The sequence below is a fragment of the Apium graveolens genome, chromosome 2, assembly GCF_009905375.1.
Source record: "Apium graveolens cultivar Ventura chromosome 2, ASM990537v1, whole genome shotgun sequence".
NCBI classification, from domain to species: Eukaryota; Viridiplantae; Streptophyta; class Magnoliopsida; order Apiales; family Apiaceae; genus Apium; species Apium graveolens.
Window position 1 is genome coordinate 295,996,102 of NC_133648.1, and position 22,171 is coordinate 296,018,272.

General features: G+C 35.4%; 3 protein-coding genes across 9 annotated transcripts; all 3 read right to left on the reverse strand.

Moving 5' to 3' along the window:
• Positions 1-239: 239 nt before the first annotated feature.
• LOC141708624 (beta-glucosidase 22-like) lies at positions 240-5,750 on the reverse strand. 4 transcript variants are annotated; one of them, XM_074512339.1, is made up of 13 exons: positions 5,447-5,744; positions 4,987-5,050; positions 4,251-4,306; positions 2,979-3,054; positions 2,824-2,895; positions 2,578-2,665; positions 2,200-2,455; positions 1,892-2,007; positions 1,543-1,763; positions 1,335-1,363; positions 1,166-1,250; positions 849-939; positions 240-653 (listed from the first exon to the last, which is right to left on the reverse strand). In XM_074512339.1, exons 1-13 carry the CDS (start codon positions 5,597-5,599, stop codon positions 413-415), a joined length of 1,548 nt encoding a protein of 515 aa, XP_074368440.1. In that variant the 5' UTR covers positions 5,600-5,744; the 3' UTR covers positions 240-412. The 4 variants fall into 4 exon arrangements, 2 of the variants coding, with proteins under 2 accessions (XP_074368440.1, XP_074368439.1); XM_074512338.1 differs by having other exon boundaries at positions 4,251-4,312; XR_012569551.1 differs by having other exon boundaries at positions 607-653; positions 1,038-1,250; positions 4,251-4,312; positions 5,447-5,750.
• Positions 5,751-6,869: 1,119 nt separating this feature from the next.
• On the reverse strand, positions 6,870-11,162 carry LOC141708625 (beta-glucosidase 22-like). Of its 4 annotated transcripts, none has more exons than XM_074512340.1 (13): positions 10,509-11,162; positions 10,262-10,325; positions 9,885-9,960; positions 9,730-9,801; positions 9,491-9,578; positions 9,113-9,368; positions 8,795-8,910; positions 8,437-8,657; positions 8,227-8,255; positions 8,050-8,134; positions 7,701-7,791; positions 7,332-7,500; positions 6,875-7,034 (listed from the first exon to the last, which is right to left on the reverse strand). In XM_074512340.1, exons 1-13 carry the CDS (start codon positions 10,661-10,663, stop codon positions 6,933-6,935), a joined length of 1,524 nt encoding a protein of 507 aa, XP_074368441.1. In that variant the 5' UTR covers positions 10,664-11,162; the 3' UTR covers positions 6,875-6,932. The 4 variants fall into 4 exon arrangements, 3 of the variants coding, with proteins under 3 accessions (XP_074368442.1, XP_074368441.1, XP_074368443.1); XR_012569553.1 differs by having other exon boundaries at positions 6,902-7,034; positions 7,332-7,423; XM_074512341.1 differs by lacking the exon at positions 9,491-9,578 and having other exon boundaries at positions 6,870-7,034; positions 9,202-9,368.
• A 1,378-nt stretch (positions 11,163-12,540) lies between these two features.
• On the reverse strand, positions 12,541-16,155 carry LOC141702319 (beta-glucosidase 11-like). The gene is made up of 14 exons (XM_074506024.1): positions 16,092-16,155; positions 15,783-15,874; positions 15,622-15,685; positions 15,227-15,276; positions 14,919-14,994; positions 14,743-14,814; positions 14,557-14,644; positions 14,166-14,447; positions 13,835-13,969; positions 13,494-13,714; positions 13,364-13,398; positions 13,192-13,261; positions 12,883-12,973; positions 12,541-12,799 (listed from the first exon to the last, which is right to left on the reverse strand). The coding sequence occupies exons 1-14, from the start codon at positions 16,153-16,155 to the stop codon at positions 12,541-12,543; spliced, it is 1,599 nt and encodes a 532-aa protein (XP_074362125.1).
• Positions 16,156-22,171: the final 6,016 nt, after the last annotated feature.

Below are 22,171 nucleotides of genomic sequence, written 5' to 3' on the forward strand. Positions count from 1 at the left end.
AAGTATCCAAAATAATTACCAATAATTCTTTTTACCCTATTGCTTCATAAACCTGGTTCGGAAGCATAAAACCAACCGCTAAGGTTAAGAGATCTTTTGGTTCAGTCTCTTATTATAACTGTTATTATCTTTAGCTGATTCATTATGAAGCAGAAATGTAGAAGTTGGGCTAGCTTAAGTAAAGAAAACAAAATTAACAAGTAATTGCTACTTAAGTAAAGAAAATTAACAAGTAACTATTAGATTGTAAAGTAACTAATTTATTGTGATTAAAAACATCATAAGATGTCGGTTTTGAAAAAACATCATCATATATAGTTCATGATACATTATTGAATTTACATGGTCATCGCTGACAAAGATTCATACCAATCTTGTACCAAGGCATATTATTGGGAGTATCTCTACACCTCTACCGAGAGAACTGATGTCCTGTGAAGTCAGACATGTTTGCGAAAACTTCAATCTCCTGATCTGGATTTCTTCCTTTCAAAAAATTAGAGTACCACTGTGCAGAAAGCTTTGGATATCTTTTCAAATTTTTGTCATCTAAATCCACATAATACAAGCCATAGCCTGATTTATAGCAATCTAGCAACTCGAATACATCCAAGAATGACCATATGAAATACCCTCGTGTATTTGACCCATTTCTTTCGCCAAACAATAACATAGCAATAGAAACAGAACACAAAGAAATTGTATTAGACATCGTAAGACTACACAAATAGACATATTTCTAAGCCTGAGTTGAAAAAAATGAGGTATATTTATACAAGACATGAAATAACAATCATCTGTCATCAACCTGATGTAAAGAAATGTACTTGATTTCTGAGAAGGCATACCTTATCGCATCCAGCAAACTGCCAATGAAACTTTGAATATATTGTACCCTTGGTATATCATTCAGTGTTCCATTACGAATTATACTTTGACCTAACAAAACACGATGCACACAGCTTAAACAATTAGACCATGCTACAAAAAATAGAGACGTGGTTAGATTCTTCTAAACACCCAAAAGGACACCTTACCTAAAAGTTGCAATGTACACAAAATGGATCAAAAATTGTACACACTCAATTCTCTGTTTTCTCAATTTAGTTCCGTGTACAATATAGGACAACTTGATCAACCGAACTTCTATGTTTAAGAGAGGTACCGTTTTCATGGATGTAGATAGGAGGGTTCCCATATTTCTTCAAATACTCCAGAAGTTCTTTTAGGCCTGTTGGATTTATAGACAACTGTGTTGAATAGACATTATTTAGTGACAACATGAAGAATGAAGAAAAAAAGAGGAAATGTAATAAGCTAATTTCACCCCTTACCTGACCTGGTGGAACATCACTTTGATTTACTGCACAGAAATATAGAAAGTTTATCAGCTCCAAGAATCTGATTCACTTGACCAAGTAGAATGGCATTGATAGCCCTTTCAAAAGAGATATTTAATACAAGGATTGATTATTGAACATTACAAATTTCTATATATAATGAAACTGAGCAGCTATATTTTTTTCTGTTTAATTTACGTACACTTAATCATTACTGCCATATCAGCAAAGAAGTCCCTCCCATCCGTTTGAAGGCTAATGGACATGTCCTTGACCTGTGCTGTGGAATAATGGTTCAATCCTAGGAAGTCAAATGAACCCTTCACCTTTCTGGACTCTAGTTTGGTGAATGTTGGAATTCTTGTCTCTGCATTCTTCTTCATTATTTCGGGATAATCACCATTAACCAAGGGATCTAGAAACCTGAAATTGGGATTTGGCATAAAAAAAGAACTTAACTCTGTTTTTTGCATACAATCCTCAACATCCGGAATGAATAAGGAGACAATAATGCAATGTATTTAGAGGAGTGAATAGGATTTGTGACTAACCACCCTATGAAATAGTCATTTGCCCTTTGAGTTGCAATAACATCTTCCGTTGCATTTGTGTAAGGTATATACCAGTACGCGAAAATATTTAGTCCAATGAAACCATGTTGCGCATCCTACATTATATCATTGTATGACTAGATTAATGCTTAAAGGTCTGCGATGCGATACTAGTAGCTAGTTCATCAAATACAAATACAACAAGAAATCACATGAATTATTGCATACTATCAGATATTAATATTTTAGCATTATTTATCAAGGAGCTTCTTAATACTGTAGCATATAATTAAGTGATGTTGTGGTACCTTGTATTTTTTGAAGTACAATTTTGCAGTAGATGCGTGTGCCATTAAAATATTATGAGCTGCGGTGTATGGCTCAGTTGACGAGTTCCCTCTTATACAATTTGTTCCAAAAGGAGAAGAACAACGATTAGGCGGTAACATTCCTACATCATAACCAAACATGACAAAAACATTGGGCTCATTGAAGGTGGTCCAATGCTGCACCCTATCACCAAATTCTCTGAAGCAAACATCGGCGTAAGCGACAAAATCTTTTCTACATTTGCAAAAATGACAATATATTCACATTCACTTCATGTCTTATGTGCAAACATGCTGCATCATAAGAAAGATATAGTAGTGCAAACATGACAATGACAAGAGTTTAAAAGTCTTTACACTGCTTTTTTGCTAAGCCATCCTCCATACTCGTCTTCAAGTATCTGTGGTGTATCATAATGAAATAATGTAACATGTGGTTCTATTCCTGTGTGAGCACGCAGTATGTATATTAGATTCAACGAAATTGGATTTAAGGGAGGGGAATAGAGATCATTTTCAGAGTGTCTTTCTAATTCACAACTATTCCAATTATAAAAACAAAATGACAGATATTTGCTACAGATGTGAACATTTGGGTTGTACCATGTTTAATTAGTTCATTAATGAGGTTGTTGTAAAACTGTAGTCCTTTCGCATTGACAGCTCCAGTTCCATCTGAAAAGAAAATGACCATCATGCATGAGAAAACAACAATTAATAGAACAAAATTATGTTATTGTAATGAAAGGTGTGCATACTCGGAATAAGTCTCGACCATGAAATAGAGAACCTATATGCCTCTAGGCCAGTCTCTACCATCAGATGAACATCTTCCTGTGCCACAAAATATTGACTCAGGAGAGAACATACTCTAAAGTATCAGGATATACATTTACATCTTCTGTTTTACAGGAAAACAGATGTATAAAGCTTTACTTTCAATAATTAATAATTTGTGCAGCCTTAGTGTATCTTATACAATGTCTGCATATCAATATACATAACACCATCAGTATGTGAATTTAGGATTTAATATTTCATGTTATAGAATGTAGTAACTTTCTTAACTACTCCCTCCGTCCCTTTTAAGTTGTCACATTTCTATTTTTATCGGTCAAATTGACTAATTTTTAACCAAAGATTATAAGTTATTCTTGCATTATTTTAAAAAACTGAAAATTACATTTTTAGTAGATTAAAAGTTCTTTCTAATGATATTTTTTTATATTATCAATTGATAAAATATTACTCCCTCCGTCCCTTAATACGTTTTCCATTTTGACTTTTTACACTGTTCACGTTAAGCGATTGACTACTAATTTACATCTAATCTATAAAAACAAATATAGTCATGAATGATCTTGTTGGATTCATATTTATGAATACTTTAATACAGTGAAATTTTTATACTTAATACTACTACGAAATTAAAGATATTAACAATCAAAAGTGTGCATTGACAAACATGTCTAACACAAATGAGAAATGTTTTTACGGACAGAGGGAGTAATAAACTTCAGTCAAACGTCAATTTGACCGGTTAAAAGTCAAATGTGACAACTAAAAAGGGACGGAGGGAGTAATGACTAGATATTTTTTTTACTCCCTCCGTCCCAATTTATCTGTCTTGTTTGATTTTTGATGGTCAAATTGACTCAACTTTGACCGTAAATAAAAGCTCATTCTTTCATCATTTTGAAAAATTAAAATATACATATAAAAGTAGATTAAACATATTTTTTAATGATATAAATTTTATAAGTATTTTCGATATTATACTATGTGAAATTTTAGGTCAAAGTTGGGTCAATTTGACCGTAAAAAGTCAAATAAGACAGATAAATTGGAATGGAGGGAGTATGACATTTGAAGGTAAGCCATTCTAGTGACATCTGTGTAGCCTGCTTGGATGTGGGTTAACCAGGTAAGCCACCCCTCTCCAATGACCAAGGTCATAAGCTCAATAAAAGGAAATATATAATTAGGAGCAGAAATAAAGAATAAACTTTTGTTTGGATAATCATACAAACCTTGTATTTGTGATAACCATCACATGCAACGTCTCCATTAGCTCCATTTGTGTATCCTGTTTCTGAAAGTATTCACTGAGCCTCAGACCATTTATTGTGAATAAAGGAAATTACCGTAATAAGATCTAAAGAGGTTGATTTAGAAATATACTATGTGAATGAAGAAAATACATGAACCAGTTACATCAACAGATATACTTTATGATTAACTTAAGATCGCGATTTCAACAATTTCAGCCTTCTAAGTTCAAGACCAGTTGTAAGTTTGTAACAATGAACTACAGGTTTGGTAACAGAGATCTTCATTCCGAATTCCTAAACTCCAATGCCCGTAAAATTATCCTAAAATTAAATTTAAACACAATTTTAAGGTCATAGATAACTCCCTAGTTTCCAATTTTCAGTCTTAAGAAATTTAGGTTTGTAGTGAGAAGAGTGCAAACATAAATTAAAAGTTTTATATAAAACTAGATAACCAATAACAGTAATACAAATAATATTAGAAGTCCAATTTTTTTTACCAATCCATGTATCAAAATAATGATGTCTGACACACCATTTGATAAATGTAATATCTGATACTCAGATGTATAATTTGTAAATGATAACAGATACTACATTGTACATTTGTCCAATGACAGCATCATACAGTTAACTTAAAGGTAACATATCTATTGTTGTCTACATTCAGAAGAAAAAGAAAGGGATAAGTAATAAGTAAAAGAAAAATCATTACCAGAATGAGCATAGGTGTCCCAAATGCTAGGCGTCCTTCCATCTTCAAGTGCTGCACCCTCCACCTTGCATTTTAAGTTGCATTAAGACAATGATATTAACTTTGGATTGTAAAATGAAGTGAGTCAGAGTTTTGTCTTATCGAACTCGAGTTCATATATCGAACCAAGTTAAGCTCGGTTTGGCTACGAGACAATATATATATTTTTAAAGTCCAACTCGTTTTCTTATTGAACCTAGTCGGGCAAAGCTTATGAAGTTTGGAGTAAAATTTCTTGGGAGTTACTTTAAACCTTAAAAATAACCATGGCAAGTTTTTAATAGCCTAGCACGAGTTTCATGATATATTTATGTTTTACCAAGTTAACACCTTAATTGACTTGATGTACTACTACTAATCATGTTGATAATTACTAAAAGAAATAAAATTGAAATATAGTATGTAAAGATACAAGTAGTACCTGGTAAGCTGAAGTGCCGGCACCAAAAACGAAGGCAGGAGGAAGGGGAAAGTCGAGTCTGGTGAAATTAGTGACCCCGTTTGCTCCGTCAAACTGCACCTCCACCACCACTACTGTCATTAACATAATTGTTACTATTACTCTACTCCCCATTATTACTATTAATTAATCTTGTCTATTTAAATGATTTTGTATCCCCTGTTGGTGTGCTACAATATCCACTAAACTTGTCTCAACCAGAAGATTCAAAAATACAGATGAGGTTACAGCTTTAGGCAAAATTTATTCGTTTTTTGGTTGCAATGTTTCTTATTTTAGGTGTGTGGTCTCAACCATCTTGTTCCGGAGTGTCAACCCCGAATATTATGTGGGGCAATGTGTTATGATATGTGGGACCCCTCTTCTTTGTTTTGTCTTGTTTTACCAACTACTCCTAAAAAGTAAAATTTCATTATGTATTTATAGAGAATCAAACATGGGGTGGAACTAAAAAAGTGAAATAAAATAAATTCAGGCGTGAATTTGATTAAGCACCTACATATCATACCAAATTATAATAAACGACACATTAAAAGTTCTAGTAGTCGTTCCGTAGGTACAGTAGTGGATTGAATCAAATTAGAGCCGATGATGACATTATGTAACTCCGCAATCTCCTACTTGGGTAACCGAATCAAATTATCCTGTCCGTTAGCAAATACAGTACTACTAAATAGTCAAGCACATTTGGTTGAGTGAATTCTTTCAGTTGCCTTGCATGTTCATCTTCAAAAAAACCCAAGGCCTGCTATTAAACTTACTCGGAGCAAATGAAGAGCTGTCATGGTGGTTGAGTCTCTTGTTGTTAAGCTTTGACTAATTTTAAATATAGAATTGGAAGTGTACTGAAATACTTTGTTAGAAATGTAACTAAAATTTATGAGTGATGATCAAGAATTAAGTGATGTTTTAACTCTGTTGTAAGAGTGGACTCCCGCAAACCAGTGAACTATGGTTGCATACCAACTTTTGACTGGTATCAAGTATTAGCTGCACTGATGAAAGGCAATTGAGATTATCGATCTCTGAACAAAACCGATAGTACTGGTATCAAGTATCAGTAGTACATTACATACATTCTGACAAATTACAGGGGAGGGGGAAGCTACCAACCCAAAGTTCCAGCCAATACCTATATTACATACTCTATTTCAACATTGGAATGGAATCCATAGGCTATAGCATGCACTTCATCTTTGTTTTCTGACTAGCTCTTTTTTACATTTATGGTTTTAAACCTGGAAGTTTATTTCAGTGCATGTATAAAACCTAAAGACTGACTATTTCACAAAAAATTAACCAGTATACATAGGAAGATCTTCATTTGTGTATCGTAATTGGGGTATTTGTACAGTTTAAACCAATCAAAAGAAGGATTTTTGCATCAAATATCATATATATTCTTAGTGCAGTCCAGAAATTCTCACTATTGGGGTTCGATGTTTTGTTAGAATTCTATTGTTGTACCCACACTCCTCTCTGCAATTTCTGCTTCTGCCACTGTCATCGTGCTATCATCGACTCCTGTCTGGTTTTCTTTCAATATATCCTACAAGAGTGATGGTAATTTATATGGAGAGGGAAAATGTGAATGCAAACTGATAATTTATCGTTTGATTCAAGCCATTGAATTAATGTGATATGTTATTAATTGATATTGTCAATAATCTTCTGGTGTGGACATAAGATTGGTGAATGTTTTTCGTAAGTTAGGTAACACATATATGAAAATTTTACATGATACATTTTGTGATTTACATAACCAGTATGTATGACTATGAGGACTTGAACCAATCTCTAGTAGTCATATTATTACTAAGAATACATTTGGGGAAATCTCAATAACCTGATCTAGACTTGTGCTGCTTCCCTTTAAAAAATTGGAGTACCACTTTGTCAGGTCTTTGTCATCTAAATCCACATAGTATAAGCCATAGCCTGAATCATAACCATCAATTAACTCGAAGACATCTAAGAAGGACCATATGAAATACCCTCTTGTACTCGACCCATTCCTTCGGCCATTCAACATTATAATAAGAGCACACAGAGAGAAGACAAAAAACATCATATCAGATATTATAAGATAAAGATTATTAAGCCCAACGTTCCGAGATGAGGGGACATAATTCATCTTCTAAAGCATACAAGACACGAAATAAAACCATCTGGCTTAGATATAAACATACTAACTTGGTTTTCTGAGTATGCATACCTTATTGCATCAAGCAAACTGCCAATGTAACTTTGAATGTATTGTACCCTTGGTATATCGTGTAGTGTTCCATTGCGGATTGTACTTTGACCTACATAAGCAAGAAGCGTGTAGCTTCAGAGACTAGATCAATTAACAAAAGAATAGAAGATGGTTTGGTTTTTCTTGGCATTGGATAAGAGGAATCCCTCTTACTTCGAATTATGGCATATCTCCAAAAGCTGAAATGTTTTATGTATATGTTCTATATCATGCACTGGCAACTTGTGACAGACTAAATGTTCTCATAACTCAAGTTCTATGCACATTATAGGAGAGCTTGATTAAATTATATGTGTGAGAGAGATACCATTTTCATAGATGTATATAGGAGGGTTCCCGTGATTCTTAAGATGCTCCAAAAGGTCTCTCAGACCTGTTGGATTTGAAGGCAACTGTGTTGAATAAACAATTAAACATTGTTAGTGACAACATTTAAAATAACCAATGAAAAGGTAATGTTAAAGAAGTCGATTTCACCCCTTACCTGACCTTGTGGAACATTACTGTCATTCACTGCAATAAAAATTCGGTAAGATTGTCAGCACCAAGAGTTTGATTATATAGCATAGGGAAAAAAACATAAAATCACCTAACAAATATAACTGATATCATTACAAGGTACGTTTGGCTCTGTAAATCTTAAAATCTGCTTTGGACAATGGCACTCGCGGCTATTTTTGTATAATTCACATACATATCAAGTTTACTGCCATATCCGCTGTGAAGTCCCTGACATCCATTTGGAGACTGAGGGACATGTCCTCGACCTGTATTGTTTTATAATGGTTCATCCCTAGTAAGTCAAATGAGCCCTTCACTAATCTAGACTCTAGTTTGGTGAAGGTTGGAATTCTTGTCCCAGCATTCTTCTTCATTATATCAGGATAATCACCATAAACCAAGGGATTTAGAAACCTGAAATCGAGACTAGGTATAAAACAAAAACATATCTTTGCTTCAAGCATGAATTACTCAATATCCTGAAAATAAATAGAATTTTGTAATGCAATAATGCAAGGTATTTACAAAATTAGATGTGATTTGTGACTAACCAGCCAATAAAAAAGTCATAAGCCCTTTCAGTTGCTATAGCATCTTCCACTGCATTGGTGTAAGGAACATACCAGTATGCATATAAGTCTATTCCTATGAAACCATGTTGCACAGCCTGCATAACATGTCTCCTATTACTAAATTAATGAGTGGAGTATGCTTCTATGATTGCCATACTAGTAATTGGTTGCTTACATGCCAAAGAAAATTTCATCGAATACAGAATAAAATAAATTGCATGCCTACTCTCTAGAATTAATTGTATTATTTTACCAACAGGCTTCTTTATAACACAACATATTGAACTGATATGGTACCTTGTATTTCTTCAAGTACAATCTTGCCGTAGCTGCATGTGCCAGTATGATGTTATGAGCAACGATATATGGCTCAGTTGATGAGTTACCTTTAGTACAATTTGTTCCAAAGGGAGAAGAACATCGGTTAGGCTGGAATACTCCAAAATCATAAACGTAATGGGCAAAAACATTGGGTTCGTTGAAGGTAGTCCAATGCAGCACTCTATCACCAAATTCTCTGAAGCAAACATCAGCATAAGCAACAAAAGCTTTCCTGCATTCACATAGACCAATATATCATGCATTGAGTTCTCTGCATCATGCACGAGTATATGTGCACATATGAAAGATGCAATTGTGCAAACACGACCAAAGGAAGAGTTTTCAAGTCTTTACACTGCTTTCTTACTAAGCCATCCTCCATACTCATCTTCAAGTATTTGTGGTGTATCGTAATGAAATAGTGTAACATGAGGTATTATTCCTGTAGCAGTCTATATATATTACAATCAACAGAATCGGGTTAAAGAGGGGAATGGAGATTATTTATCAAGTCCTTCCAATTTACCATCCCCCAGAAGGAAAACAAAACAGACATTTACTATATATTGTTTAAATTGAATATTAGGCTGTACCATGATTAATTAGTTCATTAATGAGGTTGTTATAAAATTGTAGTCCTTTCAGATTGACAGCTCCAATTCCATCTGAAAAGAAAATGGCCATCATGCCTGAGAAAACAATTACATATATACCAGCATTATGTAATTATAATAAAAAGTGTTCATACTTGGAATAAGTCTGGACCATGAAATGGAGAACCTATATGCCTCTAAGCCAGTCTCCACCATCAGATGGACTTCTTCCTGCCACAAGATATTGACTCTAAAAAGAGGAGAAAATATTCTAAAAATCAGGGTACTTATATATGCATAATTTGCTTTGGTAAGTGATAATTGTGCAGCAATGATGTATCTATGCGTTGCCTGAGCTCATGAATTAGTCTTTAACGCGGTAGAAGTGTATAACTGCTTTCCCTTGTATATAACTTTACAAGCATATAACTTTACTGAGCAAAATCTAATTAATAGAAAGTTCCTGTTTTAAATATTAAGGGGAGTAATTAAAAAGCAGGATAAGTAAACAAAGAACGGAGAATATTGTGACCAGAATGAGCATGGGTGTCCCAAATGCTAGGTGTCCTTCCATCTTCAAATGCTGCACCCTCCACCTTGCATGTTAAGAAAATTTTCATTGTAAAATTTGTGATCATGTTATATTAGGACTAAAGGTTCGACTAGCTTAAACATCCTAAACAAATAACTGTATCTCTGATTCATATGCTTATTAGCATGTGCCTAAATATCGACCACGCATTTATAGAGGATCCATATTAGATGGAACACATACATACCTGGTAAGATGAAGTGCTAGAACCAAAAACAAAGTGAGGAGGAGGGGGAAATCGAGTCTGCTGAAACTTTTGACAGCTTCCAATTTATCAATCTTCATCTCCACCATTAGTGTCATCAAAACAAATATCATTACCATGCTAGTCCCTGTTATCATTATCGCCGCTCTGTCCAGTTCTTCCCTTGCCTACTATCTCTCAGTTTCTGTGTACTATAACAGTAGCACACTTGACATTTCTATAACTGTATTCATGTGTTGACATTAAGTCATGTCCTATGCATGTTTTCTCTTGTGCTGTACATTTCAATATAGTTGTAGGGACTGGGGAAAAAACACACACATGTTTTTAAGGTTCAGGGCAACTGCCTTTTCACTTCCCTTCTTTTAGGTAATTACTTAATTTTCACTTTCTTTCTCTTCCATTGATGGCCTCAACCTTTTTGAAGGGCTAATGATCCATAAACCATGATATATAAAGTGGAGCCCGGATATAAGTCATAGCGTCGGATTCTGCAGAGAATCACCAAAATTTAAGAATTACAAGAACCGAAATTTTATAGTGGTTCGACAATTTCTGTTGTGCACGAGAATTTAATCTCGTTATTTAACTATAAAAGAAAAAACAATTTATTCTCATAACTGTAACAAATTTTAAGTTTAGAATGACCAAAATAACAAAAAAGCAGGGACCAAATATATGCTAATTATAGAATCTCATGGTGATGCAAAGTTATAGAAAAAGAAAAGAAGAAGCTGTAGACAAACAGACATGTTAGCATAGTGAAAATGAAAGGTGACGAGGATCAAGGAATGAATATGTTAATTTGGATGTGGTTATGTGAGGACGCAAACATGGGTTATGCAGCTTACTTGGACAACAAGGAATAAAAGAGCAATGCATGAAGTTGAATAAGTAGCAGATTATTATATAATAATTAATTTGAATTTTGCTTGCAAGTTTTTACCATTCACTTGAAAGAGTTTTTCTTGTTTTAAGCACTTAGGATTTTATTTTCCTATTTGGATTTGGTTTTTGTCTTTTTTTTTATTCGGATTTGATTTTTAAATTTGTTTCCTGGAAGAATTCAGATATTGGCTAATTCAAGCTGATATTGAATTTCTCTCGGAATCCTATTGGGTTTGAGTTATTGTCTAAGCCTATAAATACCCTTCTCATGTAATTTTTTAAGAGAGACAATGAATGATATAAAACTTGTGTTTTGAGATAAATTATGAGTAATTTTTCTTTTCTCTAAACTTCAATTACTGGATTGTTTTGAAGATTAGATTCAAATTACTTAGTTTCTGGATTGATCTAAGCAATTTGAGATTCAAAGTTCACGTTTCTGGATTGATCTAAGCAATTTGAGATTCAAAGTTCACGTTTCTGGATTGATCGTGTTCTTTTGAAATATCATTTTCTTCTATTATCCCTTTTCTTCTTCTTCTTTTCTTTCTTTGTGAAGAGATCCACATCAAATGGGAACCTTACTTGATTTGCCAGACCACTAAAGTCAACAAGATATTTAGGCAAATGGGTGCAAGTGATAAGTGAGTGGTGTGCATATTTCAATGGATCCCTCTCGTGGCCGCTGTTTATAGAAGAAGCTGACAATCATATAAATGGAAATGAATCAATAATCAATAGATTGCTGGTTCGAAATAAATCAATAATCAATTGATATCTCATTATTTTCACTTGTCATAGCATCTAGGGAAATAATGACAAGACTGTAATTTTCTACACGCTATATTCATTAAGAAAAAAATCTGCAGACATGCACAGATCAGATATTTAAAGTGTTGCATTTATTCCGAGTCTCAATTCTCGCTCATTCAGAATGAATACTAAGACAATTGGATGCACAGTTAAGATAAGTTGTGATTCTTATTGGATGCACAGCTAAGATAAAATTTTAATTCTTGATGTCACACACATCCTACTAGCCTGTTCCCTTTACAAATTACTAGTCGTATAATATAATATTACAGTAGATTTAAGCAACAGTTCTATCTATTGTTGCCGAAGCTGTTTATATAATCTTTGGTCCAATGTAGCCTGATGTAAGATTGTTGGGAGTCAGCTGTATATCTTGAACTTCAACCACATTGTATTTGTTCATGTTTCTTCCCTTCAAGAAACTGGAATACCAGTATGCAGAGAGCTTAGGGTATCTTCTCAGGTCCTTATCATCGAAATCCACATAATACATGCCAAATTTTGACCCCCTCACAATCTCAAAAACATCTAGGAATGACCAGCTGAAGTACCCTTTTACATTTGCTCCATTCCTTTTTCCAATTTAAGAAAAGAAAGAATAATCACTACCAAAGATCATTAGAGTAATTTCTGAGGTAATTTGTATGTTTCATACCTTAATGCATCTAGCATGCTACCAATGAAGCCTTGCATAACTTCTACCCTTGACGTATCAATCAACGAGCTTGTACTTGGTGTTGCCTTGCCTGCAAAATATCCGCATTCAATCTTCTGTTTAAATACAAGTTCTGGTTTTTAATTAAATTTACTGCTTTATTTCAGTTGTAGAGCCTTAGCATTGCTGAGTTTTCATGCTAATGTTATAAGGTGTTGCACAAGCCATTTCTACTACTGAAATTTTTAGTATAGATAACTACTTGTAGGAAATCTGACCAAAAAAAACTACTAGTAAAAAATTAGAGACCATTTTCATGAATGTATATCGGAGGATCGTTGTATACATGCTTCAAGTAATCCAGTAGTTCTCCAAGACCCTAGCATATTAGAGGTAGTCGGCCAAACCATTTGTTTAGGCAACGTCAAGAGAAAATAACAATGATTAATTGACATTATGATTTTTGAATTTAAGCTCTGACCTCATAAGGAGACCTCTCATCTTGATTACCTCCATCTGAGGCATGAAGGAAGTTCTTTCAGTAAACAATAAATTCCCAACAAAAAAGTTAAACTAGCACATTAAGTTTTTAGATAATTCATTTAGCATACATGAGATTTGTACTGCCATATCTGCCATTACGTCCCTATCCTCCAAATTAAGGGAGCTGGATCTGTCCTTTATGTAGGTAGTCGCGTAATGGTTTACTCCAAGAAAGTCAATAGAACCCTTGAGATATTTGGATTCAGCTTTCGTGAAGGCAGGAATTCTTGTTCCTGCATTCTTCTTGACTATGCCGGGATAGTCGCCAAAGACCAACGGATTTACAAGCCTTCAATATGTGAAAACAAAAACCGAGATCATATTTTGTTTATTATATTCCAAGATGCACAATACAACAGCATTTTCATTAGAACAATGAGGAATTCAATTTATAATTCTTTTTACTAACCAACCAACATAAAACTCATTGGCTCTTTGAGTTGCAATCACATCCTCCGGTGACTTTGAGTAAGGAACAAACCAATACGCGAAAACATTAATTCCAATAGAGCCTCGCTGTGCAGCCTGCATGATCAGACCATCTCTAGTTACACTCGTCATGAGTAAAAATATTTCAAAAGTGTAAGTTCAGTATTCACAAGCCAAAAGCTTCAACATATGAAAAGGAATGTATTATTTAGCAAGCAGACTTGTAGGTCCTGATTTTAATTTATCCTACCCTGTATATGTTGAGTCCTTAAACGATGATCAATGAACTCATCAACCAAGTAATTTTAGACTTACAAAAAACAGCATATATTACCTTGTATTTTTTCTTGTAGAGCCTTGCAGCTGATGCATGTGCAAGCAACATGTTATGGGCAGCTAAGTAGGGCTCATACGATGAGTTACCTTTGGTGCAATTTATTCCTAATAACGAAGTAGAGCAGCGGCCTGGTGGCATCATTCCCATATCATAACCAGCCATTGCAACCATATTGGCCTCATTAAAAGTAGTCCAATGGAAAACTCTGTCACCAAATTCCCTGAAGCACACATCAGCATATGCAGTGAAATCTCTCCTGCATAAGTAGAATCACAAGTTATGTATTTTTGTATTTTAAGTAATTCCTTAAGCAATTGTGTCTCTCTGCGTGTGCATTCACATGTGTAGGGATTTCATAACCATACACTGCTTTTCTGCTAAGCCATCCCTCATATTCATCCTCCAGTACTTGTGGTAGATCAAAATGGGTTAAAGTAACATGGGGTTGTATTCCTGCATGATTAGCAGTAAGAGATATGCATTTCTAAATTGTAGTAACTGACAAATTGGTGAATTTATAACAATCAAACAGTATTTATATCTCAAACTACCGTGGCCGGTAAGTTCATCAATGACATTGTTGTAATATTGTAGGCCCTTTGCATTGATAGGTCCTCTTCCATCTAAAAAAGAAGTTAGATTCTGAAACCGTCAATGAATTTCACTACAACATAGCCAAGAAGAAAAAAGGTCGGCCAATTAACATGACAAAATAGGATGAACATACTAGGGATAAGTCTTGACCATGAGATTGAAAATCTGTAGGCCTCCAATCCTGTGTCGATCATGAGTTGAACATCTTCCTGCCACATAAAATGTGCATACAAGAAATCAGGAGAGAGATATTTTACAAAGCTTTCTGGTCAAGAATTTGAGCTTTTCCCATTAATCTCCAGTAAATACTCATCAAATCAGAAGAAAAGAAAACTAATAAGAGTCTATTTGGATAATCTAGCTAATAATTACACGAAGGAGACTGAACAGTGAAGAGAAGAGGAGAATTAAGAAAACAATAAAATACTAGTTAATATAGACCTTGTACTTGTGATATCCATCACATGCTATGTCTCCATTGGCTCCAGGACCTGAGTTATTCAGTGTTCAACAAAGCAAAAGAATCAGATTTTCAAAACCAATTGTAATTTGGGAATCGCCAAAAACTTCTTATTGTAATGTGAAATCAGCAAACAAAACACATTTAGAAATCAAAGAATTCTGAACCTTGTAGTCTATAAACAGATTATGAGCTGAAAAGAATTCCTTAATGAAAAAAATCTGAACTGTTTAATCCTGGTAAATATATCCAAGGCATCTTTAATGCACCAGTCATAGAAAATAGATGTTGAGAAACGACAAAACAAACAAACAGGAGCTAATTTAAATTTTTTCTTTTTGAAATAAAATGTGAACTTGAGAGATCGATGCCTAACCAGAATGAGAAAAGTTATCCCAAATGCTAGGCTTTTTGCCATCTTCAAATGCTGCTCCTTCAACCTTTTATACATATGTAGTTAGTTAGCTCCAAGACGATCAAAACATAGGGACTGTGAATAATTTAGACAATTTGAAGAAAAAAAATGGGTGAAATAACCTGATAAGCAGAAGTCCCAGAACCAAAAACAAAGTCATCTGGAAAATCAACTCTACTAAACTTTTGATCAAGGCTGCAAACTCTCAACTCCTCTGTATTGATCATAAACACAAGAAAAAATATCAAAGGAAGCGAAAGAGGAAGATATCTTAGCTTCCGTGTCATCTTCTCTATCATAGGACTCAATGATCGACACTGGCAGTAGTGTTCTAGTGCAGTGCAAGTGTACAAAAGTATATATACACATCTTTCCTCCTTGAATTATCTTGTTATCTACATCATTTATTTTTGTTGCATGCTCCATTACACCTGAAGCCAAAACAAAGTTCCACGCTGTCACTTTCTTTGGGCGACCAAAATCAAGAGAACTCATCACTTCAGTAGCTTAGTGATTATGCACGTGTCTTTTTCAGTTTAAGCCGTTCTAAACTGCGATTCCTATATACATACAGGAGTATCAATATATGCTGCAAGGTACTTTTTCATCTGCTTGTTACTTGTTTCCTTATAAAAATATTGGTTCTTGGTTTTCCTAACCTTTTCTGCTTATTAAAACATTAATAGAATTAAAAAGGTACTATACATACCTTATACAATCAAATATATATATATATATATATATATATGAATAAAGTATCGCGAATCTATTGCAAATGCGTGTTAATTATTTACTGATAGGGTCACACGGTCATCTTCATATTTATGTCTTTCCACCTCTGATGTTTTAGTCATTCTCATATCTTGATGAAGAAGGTTGTTGTCATGGCAAAATTAATCTTCAAATTATATTCAACATGTCCTATGTTCGTCGTTGTTAAACAACCGGAAGTGTTAGAAGAAGGTTCTTTCCGGATCTTGTATTAGTATTTTAACAATCATAATGTAGCAACGGGTGGTCACACTTTTGAGTTCTCGCCTATGAAAGTTGTGATTAAAAAACTTCGTCCTAGTCATATAGAGCAGCAGCAGAAGAAGAGGAGAATCCAATGACAGAGACAGAGATAACTGGTAAGGTACAAGGGGTAGTTTATTCCATGGAGTAAGTTATACCAGCCGAACAACTGAAAGTGTATATGTCTCTTCTTTCCGTTTCTACTGCATCTAGGATGCTACTTAATATAATAAAATTCTTTAAAGATCTCAAATTATTCACCCAAAGATGAAATGTATGATTGTAATACAATATGTTTCTTCATTTGACATCTGTAGTTTTCACGCTTCATTTGAATTTTGATCTCCCAAAAAACTAGCTTTTTTTTATGTTAATAGGGTATTTATTTCAAGTTAGAGACTTGAACTATCAACCTCGGAACCTCCTATAAAGAGGGGAGAATATGCTGCTAAAGTAAAAGCCCTTTATTATTTAGTTACTTCTTTAACTTGCAAACGATGACATAGATACTCCTTCTCTGGAGGCCGAATCAAGCTGATCGGACTTTTTTTTGAGAGTCAAAAACAGAACTAATTCATTGATCAAGAGACAAGATATCCATGTTTACATAAGGGACAATTTCAGTGGGACAATGATTCTCCCAGACCTGTTGAGAACCAAAAGGGAATAACCTAGCAAGGTGATGCGCTACTGAGTTACCATCTCTTTTGACATGAGACCAACTAATGGATTTAAAAGAGGTACTAGTTACACGAATGTCATCTAACACATAATCCAAATCAGACAGATATGTTACACCTTTGGAGAGCCTATTAACCAGATTTTTGCAATCAGATTCAAGGATCACTTCCTCAAGTCCGTATTTTCTGCCCAGCCTTACCGCGATGTCAATAGCTTTTGCCTCAGCAACTTCCGGTGACCAATAAGCTCGAATTCTTTTAGTAGGTGCAAAAATCACTGAGCCTGTGAAGTCCCTGGCAACCACACCAATGCCAATCCAACCCTCAATAGCTAGCGGAGCATCCATATTTATTTTTGTAACACTGATTGGAGGTGCTAACCACTTACTTGAGCTTTGCTTACCGTTCTTCGTTGGTTGTTTGTAAATGTGTGTATTGTAGTTTCCATACTCTTCTACTAATCTCTTAACTCTAGCACCAATAATGTCATTTGAAGTGCTTTTATTTTCAAAGACTCTTTGGTTTCGCTCCGTCCAAATACACCACGCTAGAGTAGCACCATATTGTTGCTTCTTCGGATGAAAATTCTTCCAGCTAGCAATTAGATCACACCCAGAATTTACTCTCTCCCAGTTACTCATTTCTGCACAGCCACATTTCTCCCACAGGTCAATCACTTTGGTGCATTCAAAAATGGAATGACGTGCACTTTCATCTATTTGATGGCACCGCGGGCATGTTGCATCTTCAATAAGATGACGATGTTTTAACAAGTTTCTTACAGGTAGAGATTCTGTACAAATTCTCCACAAGAAATGACGGACTTTCGGAGATACAGCAAGACTCCAAATAACAGACCAAGCTTCATGCACAGCTTAAAGATGGATCCCTTGACCCAACATGTATGCTATTTTAACCGAGTAAATTCCATCATTTGTGAAAGCCCAAGTGAGATCATCATTTTGATTTCTCCAGCTCAATGGAACGGCTAGTATACGCTTGACATCATTCTCGCAAAAAAGCTCTCTAATCAACTCTTGACGCCATTCCTTATCGTCGTGGTCAATTAGTTCACTGACAAGGTTTAAATCCTTAACTGGATCACTCATAACATAACGACCATTTTCATCCACCAGCCATGGGTCCGTCCAGATGTTTATTTTTGATCCATTACCAACTCTCCATGTAAGTCCTTCTTTCAACAGTGCTTTAGAACTCCATATACTCTTCCATGAGTAACTACAAGAATAACCTAAAGCTGACTCAAGGAAAGTACAATTAGGATAGTATTTTGCTTTCATTACTCTTCCGAGAAGTGAATTCTCCTGTTGTACCAATCTCCATGCTTGTTTTCCCAAAAGTGCATCATTAAAAATTTTAAGATCCTTAAACCCCATTCCACCTACACATTTGGCCTTGCACATTACTTCCCAGTTGCGCCAATGTATTTTTTTCTTTGTACCAGCATCACCCCAGAAAAACTTTGCCATAGCTGAGTTAATTTCCTTTACCACCGAACATGGCAACTTATATATTCCCATAAGGTAAGTTGGCATCGCTTGGATGACTGATTTTAATAAGATCTCTTTTCCAGCTCTCGAGAGAAGCTTCTCTTTCCATCCTTGTAGTTTTTTCCATACTTTATCAAGAAGTACCCCAAAGACAACCTTCTTTGACCTGCTTGCAACAGTAGGAACACCAAGGTATTTAGCGTGTTTCTCAACTTGCCTTATCTTTAAAAGTCCTAGTAACTCATCTTTTTGTGCATGACTAACTCCCCCACTAAAGGACACTTCCGACTTTTCATAGTTAATTTTATGTCCTGATGCTACTTCATATTTGTTGAGTATATCAACCACCTCTGAGCATTCTTGTCGGTTAGCCCTCACAAAAAGTAAGCTGTCATCTGCAAATAAAAGATGTGAGACATCAGGTCCATTACGGCTTGCCTTTGCTCCATGTAAAGTCCTTTCCTGAACTTTTTTATTAATCATACAAGAAAATGCATCAGCTACTAAAATAAATAGATATGGGGATAAGGGGTCACCCTGACGGAGACCTCGAGAAGGATTTACTGAGCCACAGATTCCACCGTTTAGAACAAAAGAGTACGATACAGTCGAGACACAGTCCATCACTAGATTCACCCAACTTCCATCGAACCCCATAGTCAATAATAAAGCTTTTAGAAAACCCCATTCTACTCGATCATAAGCCTTACTCATATCTAATTTCATTGCAATGTATCCTTTCTTTCCTTTACTCCTCTTCTTCATAGTATGAAATAATTCCAAAGCAATAAGGGCATTATCAGTAATCAACCTGCCAGGAACAAAAGCACTCTGATTTTCTGATACAATTTTTGGGAGAAAAGTCTTCAACCTCATCACAATAGCTTTAGACACCAGCTTGTAAAGAATATTGCACAAGCTAATTGGCCTGAATTCTGACAAAACTTTTGGTGATTTAACCTTTGGAATTAAGACGATATTAGTCTTATTCAGCTTTCTCGGGGATGTGATACCAGTAAGTATGTCTTGAATAAAAAGAAAAACATCATCTCCCACTATATGCCAAAAGCGCTGATAGAATACAACATGCATTCCGTCAGGACCGGGCGCTTTACATGGTTGCATCTGTTTAAGGGCCGAGTAAATCTCCTCCTTCGAAAAAGGTCTAAGCAAAGTAGCATTTATATCCTCAGATATTACCCTTTTCACATGTTTTAAAACCTCTTCGAGTTCCACACTTGATGGAGAAGAAGTGCAAAAAAGCTCTTGGTAATAATTCTCAATCATAGTTTCAATGACTTTTTCATCCTCTTGCCATACTTCACTGTTATCGTAGAGACCCCTTATCTGGTTTCTCTTTTTTCTTTGAGAAGATTTATGATGAAAATATTTTGTATTCTTATCACCATCCTTCACCTCAGCAACTCGGGAACGAAGATACCAAAATGCCTCGTGTTTTGAATGTAAGTCATCAAGTAATTTTTCTAGTTTTGCACATTCTTCACAGTTTACTTGCGATATTGGCTGTTGTTGCAATAAATGTAATGCCTTCTCTATTTCCCCTATCTGTTTTCCCAAGTTGTCAAACTTGTCAAAACTCCAGACCTCTAACCCTCGAGCAACTGCGTTTATCTTTTCTGGCAAGCTTTCCCCTGTAGTCCTGTCCCATGCTCTTTTAACCACTTCTTCACAAGACTTATCTAGCAGCCAACATGTTTCAAATTTGAATCCTGTTCTCTTTCTTTTTTGTCTCGCTGGTAGAGTAAATCGAACCAAGAGAGCAGAATGGTCTGATTTATAGCGAACAAGATGTTCAACCCCTATATTAGGGTACAGGGCCAGCCATGAAGAGGAACATAAGACACGATCAAGACGCTCCCTAACACAGGTTTCAGGAGTTCGCCCACGCTCCCAAGTGTACCAGCATCCTTCAAAACCCAAGTCACACAGATAACAATCATCAATAACTTCTCTAAACTGAGCAATCTCTCTTTTGTCTGTGTCAACACCTCCCTCCTTCTCAGCATAGCTAAGAATCTCGTTAAAATCTCCTCCAATAACAATAGGAGTGTTCACATTAGCACATAGCTGACGCATCAAATTCCATGTTTTATGTTTATTTGTCACTTCTGGCCATCCATAAATGCCCATAAATCTCCAGCTTTTACTATTATCCTCCACATCTCCACAAATATGGTTCTGTGAGTAAGAAATCAACGTAAATTTTATTTTTTCATCCCTCCAAAACAAACATAAACCGCCTGCCTTTCCTCTACTTCCAACCCCAAAAGAATTTGAAAAACCTAATCTATCTTTAAGATTTTCGACTGAATTCTTGTTTATCATGGTTTCTGATAAGAAGACCATGTCAATGGCATACGAGGAGCTCCATTTTTGAAGCTGTCGAACTGTCCAGGGGTTGCCGATACCCCGACAGTTCCAAAATAAGAGATTCATTGCTCCCGGCGGGGCTGGCTTAAACCAACCTCCGCCAAAACATCTGTAGATTGAACTACAGGGATAGAGCTTTTGCTCTTTTTTCCTCCAACCTGACCTGATTCGCAATCTAAATCCATCTCATTTCGAAGCCTCTTAAGATCTAGAACCTCAACGCTTTTACTGTCCTCTTTCCCACCTCTTCGAGCCATTCTTTTCCATTTTCTATTTGACCCAGTACCCTCCTCCGTATTTTCTACAATAATATTTAAAGCTGTTGGGGAGATAGGGGGGACTGCTGTATTTGCAGCTGGGGCCTCTGATGGGCTTATAAAAGATTCTGAATGTTGCCCTGATTTTTTTGCAATAGTTCCCTTGACACATTCATCTGCTTCTTTGGACGCAAAGCCTTCAACTTCAATTACTTCAATTTCAACATTCTCCTTTATGTTCAAAGCTACTAGTTTTTCCTTGTTCTCAGGAGTTAAAGACACCACCTGCAACTTCTCTGTGACATCCGAAACAATTTTTGATACGTCTATCTTCTGTTTTTGTTGTTTTGTTACAAAGAGTTGTCTAGCCCTAGTGATATCTCCTTTCTCAACATTCCCTTTATTTGCTCTCCAAGGTGATGCTCGCAATTTCTGACTATAAGATCGGTCTACTGGAGCGTCTCCTGTGTTCAAATTGCAGTCTTTTTCTCCATGACCCATCTTACCACAAACATAGCAAAATACAGGTAACTTCTCATATTTGATTTTGATATTCTCTACTACCCCTCTCATTTTCAATTCCACAGTTTTCAATAATGGTTTTCGAGCATCTACCAAGACCCTTATCCGTAGAGATTTATTTATTCCTACCACATCA

Excerpts from the sequence above, each read along its gene's own strand:
- LOC141708624 (XM_074512338.1), bottom strand. The coding sequence starts at position 5,599 with ATGGGGAGTAGAGTAATAGTAACAATTATGTTAATGACAGTAGTGGTG. Across the intron at positions 5,051-5,446 it reads CCGGCACTTCAGCTTACCAG|GTGGAGGGTGCAGCACTTGA; the intron begins GTACTACTTGTA and ends TTAAAATGCAAG. Across the intron at positions 2,666-2,823 it reads TAATGAACTAATTAAACATG|GAATAGAACCACATGTTACA; the intron begins GTACAACCCAAA and ends GTGCTCACACAG.
- LOC141708625 (XM_074512340.1), bottom strand. The coding sequence starts at position 10,663 with ATGATAACAGGGACTAGCATGGTAATGATATTTGTTTTGATGACACTA. Across the intron at positions 9,961-10,261 it reads GGACACCCATGCTCATTCTG|GAAGAAGTCCATCTGATGGT; the intron begins GTCACAATATTC and ends ATCTTGTGGCAG. Across the intron at positions 8,135-8,226 it reads GTAATGTTCCACAAGGTCAG|TTGCCTTCAAATCCAACAGG; the intron begins GTAAGGGGTGAA and ends TATTCAACACAG.
- LOC141702319 (XM_074506024.1), bottom strand. The coding sequence starts at position 16,155 with ATGAGTTCTCTTGATTTTGGTCGCCCAAAGAAAGTGACAGCGTGGAAC. Across the intron at positions 15,686-15,782 it reads CTGGGACTTCTGCTTATCAG|GTTGAAGGAGCAGCATTTGA; the intron begins GTTATTTCACCC and ends TATGTATAAAAG. Across the intron at positions 13,399-13,493 it reads TATGGCAGTACAAATCTCAT|ATGGAGGTAATCAAGATGAG; the intron begins GTATGCTAAATG and ends TTCATGCCTCAG.